The 6,576-nt window shown below is 35.8% G+C and overlaps 1 protein-coding gene across 2 annotated transcripts; it reads right to left on the bottom strand.

Annotated features, from left to right (window-relative positions):
• Positions 1-419: 419 nt before the first annotated feature.
• Positions 420-5,151, bottom strand: LOC109019853 (RNA-dependent RNA polymerase 1-like). Of its 2 annotated transcripts, none has more exons than XM_035686160.1 (5): positions 5,128-5,151; positions 4,485-4,771; positions 2,192-4,041; positions 1,557-1,707; positions 420-1,471 (listed from the first exon to the last, which is right to left on the bottom strand). In XM_035686160.1, exons 2-5 carry the CDS (start codon positions 4,710-4,712, stop codon positions 677-679), a joined length of 3,024 nt encoding a protein of 1,007 aa, XP_035542053.1. In that variant the 5' UTR covers positions 4,713-4,771; positions 5,128-5,151; the 3' UTR covers positions 420-676. The 2 variants fall into 2 exon arrangements, with proteins under 2 accessions (XP_035542053.1, XP_035542054.1); XM_035686161.1 differs by lacking the exon at positions 5,128-5,151 and adding an exon at positions 4,871-5,036.
• Positions 5,152-6,576: the final 1,425 nt, after the last annotated feature.

The raw sequence follows: 6,576 nt of genomic DNA, 5'->3' as shown, positions 1-6,576 counted from the left end.
GAAAATGAGTTAGTAAATATAGATATAAATATAATGATTGAAATATTTATTCATTGTTGAAGAATAAGAGCGATGTAACAGCCCGTCCAAAATTTATGGCTTGTTTGTTTTTAGAGATGAGATGAGATGAAATTAAAGTTAAAAAGTTGAATAAAATATTGTTAGAGTATATTTTTTAATATTATTTTTGTTTTGAAATTTGAAAAAGTTGAATTGTTTATTTTATTTTGTATTGGAAATTGGGAAAGTTGTAATGATTAGACGAGATGAGATAAGATATTTTCCCAAAACAAAACAAACAAGGGTGGATAAATTTGTTTAGACCTTAGGAGTGTAGTGAAATCCCGAAAAGATATATTAAAACCATTGTAATACTAAAAAAAGAACAATCATTATATTCTCACAATGCTAGTCGACAGCATATCAACAATCCAAACCAATTGTTATATATTGCAGAATCAAAAAAAGATGCAAAACTGGAAATCTATTCAAATACAACAGAAACTAAAACATATTCACTAGCTCCAAACATTTGCCTGGAGCATTTACAAGTAAATACCAATAACAATACAAAGCAAAGGTAATATAGTAGTCATATCAAACATCTGTCACATTCATACAAGTTCTTGAGAGAAATGAAATCATTGACTGAATTGATGCTCCGGCGATGACAGATTTAAAGCCTTACGCTTAATTTATCCCTCTTGATTTGCATAAGTTGGTCATAAACGCACCATGCAAAACTAAGGAAATGAGCCCTATTCAATCCCTCGTTGTAGCGACCCCAGTAAGTATAATGATATGTGACATGATACCATGCCGATGCTTTTGCTTTCGCTTTTGCTTTTGCTTTTGCATTATCAGCACTGTCTGCATCACTTCCCTCGTTGAACCAAGTCCTGGCTTCCATTCTTAACGACTTTACAGCATATTTAATTGCATCCAGATCCCTCCTCCAAACACAATGTTTTGACGTTATCAAAATCTTGCCACTGAGAATTTCAGCTTCAGTTTCGATCCCGTAATAATCCATCAAATTCCCTAACTTGTAATCATACTCACTTTTGTCTCTGAAAGCATCACTGAGGAAGTCCTCAAAGCCGTCTACTTCCATGTCAGGGTCATAATGCAGTTTTGCTGATTCCAAAGTGAAGGCTTTCACCGGACTTGTGCGGGGTGCAATGGCTTTCACTTCTCGGAAAAGCTGTCCGATAACAGATCTCGATCGGTAGGTACGTTTATTACGCTTTTCCATGAAATCGGGATACTCTTTGATGTACAGATGAGGAGGTATTTCGGCTGCAATACCAGTTTCCTGGAAGTCAATGGCGATTGAGTGTAGCCTCGCAAGCTCCATACATTCATGGCTCATTACCCCATGGGGCTCCCTGTCTGCAACGACGCTGTGGACCATTCTGATGATTCCTAAGTTATCTTTGACCATATGGTTAATGAAATACTCCTCTTCTTCCTGCATGACAACAATTAGAGGCTTTTATGTGTTGGGTATGGAAGAAAGTTTGTGTAGAAGGACATGGAAATGTGAGGTTAGATACCTTTATTGTAACATCATGATCAACTTGCGTGGTCGATGCTGCAACATATTCCATTGGCTCAACTTGAAGAGGAGGAATAAGATCACGGTCCCAAAAAACAAAGTACTTATCTCCGTCCAAGTTACCTCCCGAAGATTCATTTGGATGAGGTCTGAACACAATTATTTTCAAATCATGTTAGTAAAGAGTGTATACAGAAATAATGCTGAATATGACTTTTGAGTAATTGTATATGGCCAAGGCAAGTGACCAAACAATAACAAAAAAAAAAAGCAATGGCGTGAGTATGCCAACAAATTTGGAACCTTTTCAAGTCATAAGCTGAGGAAGAAATGGCAAAGCAAAGTAAAAACAGAGTTTAGTCTAAATCTTGTATGTCCAAACATTGCATATTTTACATTACAATTTTAACTTTATGGTAGCTTACATTATATGTTGAGATTTTACTTAAGGATAATGAAAAGTGGGTCTTGTTGTTTTCTCTATATAAACATTATAAAAGTCGAATAGGCAGTCATGAAAATTAATAGGATGTGATGAATTTTATGATGCTATAGGATTATATGTAAACTCTGGAGCAAGTGAGTACACATCCATGCTTTAGAATTACCAACTATTGCATTTTAAAGACTTACCTCTTTCCCTTTTGTGGAAAAACAACACAATCAACCAGGTGGTGTAGAGCTGGCACATTAACAGCTTTCAGGACTCTCACGTCTCCTGGGTGTAGACAAGGGTTTTTAGCAACAACCACCTCACCTTCAAAAATGTAGTTATTTGGGTTTGAACTGCTGGCACTGAACATATGCGTTGACTGGTTACAGAGGTGCCTACTAAAGCAAGAAACTTGAAGAAATACTTGACCATATTCCAATGTTTTGGTTTCATCTAGGCATCCCATCATAAGTCTCCCATTTGGAACAAAAATCGAAGTACTAAACCTCAAGGCCATCCACATAGATGCATGGAATGCTTGAAGCATCATTGAAAGAAATGGTTCTGCATCTGGCTTGTAATCACATATAAGCATTTCCTTCAAAACTTTTCTGATGTCTTCTGAGAACATCATCTCCAGTGCCTCTTGTGCTCTCAACGGTTCTGTCAACATGGCATTCAATAGATCTATAGTCTCCCATTGCCTTTTTCGAAAAACTTGATCCTTCACTCCAAGGTAAGACAGAATAGGGATTATCCAGCGATTCAGAAAACAAGGCTCAAACTTACTCCATGCCAAAACATCGAGTTTTTTGTCAAGGGATTTGTATTTACACATGCTCTCTCTCAATGACAACTTCACCGATGATGTCGGATCAACAGCCACAACACCTTTGTACCCTCCATATTGAATATGAAATGCTGATGGAACAGAGCTACAGCCTAACTTTGTTGCCACTTTGCAAGCCAATTCTTCAGATATCTTCCCTATGCCATCAGAGAAACAATATGTTACTTGTCCCTTCTTAACTGCTACATCGGGAATAACTTCAATTTCATCTATGCCAACACTGGCAGTTTCTGTAGAAGAGCCAAGAGACTGAGCCAGTCTGTTACCATATTTTGCCACATTCTTGATATCTTGAAAATCACCCATCCACTCTCTGATATCTGCTGCGGTCAAGCCAGGTCTTGAAGCAAACATCCAAACAGAACTATCGAGTGCATGACTCGATGAAAGGGCAAGAAACTCAAACTTCTTATCTCCAATAACTATGCCATTTCTTAAGGTGGATATTATCCTCTCATAAACTCGTGTTTCCTTTCCCTCACTTGTAGAAGATGCTTGTAAAGATAAAGCTATTGATCGAAGTTTATCCAAATCCTCATCAACAAAAGAAACACACAGAAAATTATCAATATCTTCAGGATAATTGCGCAAGACCCTGTTGGAGAGACTCACCTCTGGAGCACAGAAGTAGACTTTAGATGGAGTAATTTGAACCCTGTGTACATATACGAGCCCATCATCCAAAGAAATAACAGCAGTTCTAGGAAGTCGTGTGGATGTGGCATATCCTTCGTACTGCTCCTCGAGCCATTTCACAGGTTCATAGCAGCAATCTTTTAGATGAAAAAGTTTGTCCAGGGCAAATTCTATGTGCTCAACTTTGATTCTCTTTGGATCGACCAACTGATAAAAATCATCATCAATTGCTGGCCCAGGAACACACCCATGCTGAATTAAGGAATTGATCTTAAATAAGATATTATATGGAAGGTTAAAGCCTGTGAGTGGATTCACAATCGGTACAAGACCTGAACTGCATGAGAAAGGAGAACCTTCCATCAATTCAAGTTGGTCTTCATTTTCTTTGTAATGGACAAAATCATGGTGTAATTCCGGAAGCCGGAGCGTATTTGGAAGCTCCAAACATAGAGCATAAGATTGGCCAATGCGGCTGGATGGAGTAAAATCAACTCCTCGCACCCACTCATTATGATGACCGTTAGATACTTCTTTCTCATAAATCCTTGGAGCTCCAAATAACTAGCAATACAAACATGAACTCATTTAGTGAACTTATTTAATGTTGACTGATATTTAACTGTGGAACGCAAAAGTTTTGATAAAAAAGAGTATAGCAACCTATGCATATAAGAGAGAGACAAGATTACTGGCTTTATATGCCTGTTTGAACTACATAATTAACCCAATTAACTCCTAGTGGTTGCCTTAAGTGGTAAATGCCATTTGGTGATATGCTCACTCCAAAGTTTAAGGTTCAAATCCTCTTGGGTGCTGACAATCCCTAGAGACCATCGGATTGGATGATTTTTTCCTTCAATTACTTGAGGTGCACTTGCCTTGCTGAGGCTCTGTGCACCCCTGAAATTAGTCAAAATGCTGTTCTCGAACACCCGGTGCAAGTAAAAAAAAAAACTACAGAATTGATGAAATGTATTTTTGAATTAAATTTTTCACCAGCTAACCTGAATGACAAGAAACTTTGTTGCTTGACCACGTGGACGATATAGCTCAATCTTCCCAATGTTCTCATAGGAGATTTCAAACTTGTAGTCTACGGAAAGATGGGAAAAAAAGAAATACAATCTTCTCATCTTGAAATCAAATTTCCCAAAGACACCTTCCTGCTTCCAGAGCACAGAAAAATTATCCCTTGAAACCTGATTTCCAAAGCGCAGCACTATATTATCCATGCTGTATAGAAAGATCCTTGGCTCTGGTACAATATCAAAGTTTGAGTCCCAAGCTTTAACTGCAGTTTCACAAATTCTGCACTTTATTTTCTTAAAATAACTCGTTCAAACAGAGTCAACTAAGAAAATTAGAGCACATGCAGTTAACAATTAGATACCTATTACTGCATTTGAAAGAAACTAAATCTCAAAAGCACCATAATCCAAAACCAAAAGGACAATTCAAGCCAATCTGAAACCACCAAACATTCAGATTTCATAGCAATATATATGCTCAAAATCATCAGGCTGACAAAAGGCTTCAGTGATACATTATCTACGAGAGAGAAGAACAAGTGTTGCTGAGAGAAATGGAAGGGGGTGAAATGTAGAGACAGAGAGAGAGAGAGAGAGAGAGAGAGAGAGCGAGCCTGACCTGAAAGGAAAGCACGAGTGTAGAATTGCTGGTGTGGAAAAAAACAAGGCTCGTGAGCAAACTATATGTAGACGAGGGTAAAGAGAGAGCAGTCTCTACTCTCTGGCGCCAAAAGATGAGTACTGTTAACAAACTACTAGCCGAAGTATACTCCCCCTAACGTAGCCAGCCCATGCAACTCACTCTTAGTGACAAGTGGCAGCATGTGATTGAATTCTAATGAAAGGTACATTGACGAATCTAATAGCTTTATGACACTTGTTTACTAAGTTTCATTTTTTTTAAAAATATTTCATTAAATTTCATTTAATTTAATCTCATCATTATAATTTTTTTAATTTTTAATATAAAATAAAATAAATAATTTAATTTTTTTAAATTTTAAAATAAAATAATATTAAAAAATATATTTTAATAATATTTTATTAAATTTTTTAATTTTAATATTATCTCATCTCATCTCATCTTTAAAAATAAACGATCCCTAAGTTCACGAATGACAAACGTTGTTTGATGTCACGTTCCATACCCTTTATTTACGTTCTTGCTTGGGTCCCAAATCTGTCGGTGTTACTTTTGTTACCCATGATTCCAGCTTCTTGCTCCCAAGGGGAAATCTGAGAAGAAATCTGGAGAGAAAAAAGGAAAACTTGATTATACTTTTCTAAACTCCTTAATATGGAATCAAAAATGAAATAAATACTAAAAGAATCATTTAAGATTGACATTTTGTATGAAAAAATAGTTGAGAATTTTAATCCTTTTGATTTCATTAAACAAGAAAAAATGTATTTGATGTCTCAATTGTAACATTATATACTAAATGTAGCTTATCTACTAAAATGAAGGATGAGTTTATGAAAAATCACCTACTAGTTTCTTTTGAGAAACAAAATTTTTAAAATTGTCTTTACAAAAATGATAATGAATAAATGTTATTGCATGAAAGGCTATCACAAAAAATTTAAAGGAGATGCTAAGTTATGTATTTTAGAATCTTATTTCTACATATATATATATATATGGCAAGTTATAAATTTTTTTATTCCAAATGAAAGTTCCCTTTAAAGATGATTTTATGATTTACTGTAGAATTAAACTTCAGGTTTATTAATTTTATTTTACATAATTATTACAAGTTAGAAAAGTTGTCTCCCCGCATAAAAATATCTCAATTAAAACGACGTCGTTTCACTTCAATTTAAGTGAAACCGCGTCATTTTAGACCTAACATATACAAATATATATATATATATATATAAGTGAAACAACGTCGTTTGATTTTAAACCAAATGGCGTCGTTTCGATTTGAGATCATCTTCTTACCCTCTCATCTTCTTCTCCGATTTCTCTCATTCTCTCTCAAACTGCAACGCATTCTCTCTCTACTCTCTCAAACAAACCTCACCACCAGGGGGATCAAGAACCGACCGAGAACAGCCAAAATCG

This window comes from Juglans regia, chromosome 16, assembly GCF_001411555.2.
Source record: "Juglans regia cultivar Chandler chromosome 16, Walnut 2.0, whole genome shotgun sequence".
Lineage (NCBI taxonomy): Eukaryota > Viridiplantae > Streptophyta > Magnoliopsida > Fagales > Juglandaceae > Juglans > Juglans regia.
Note: the sequence above shows the minus strand (reverse complement) of the source record. Positions and strands in the feature narration are given on the sequence as shown.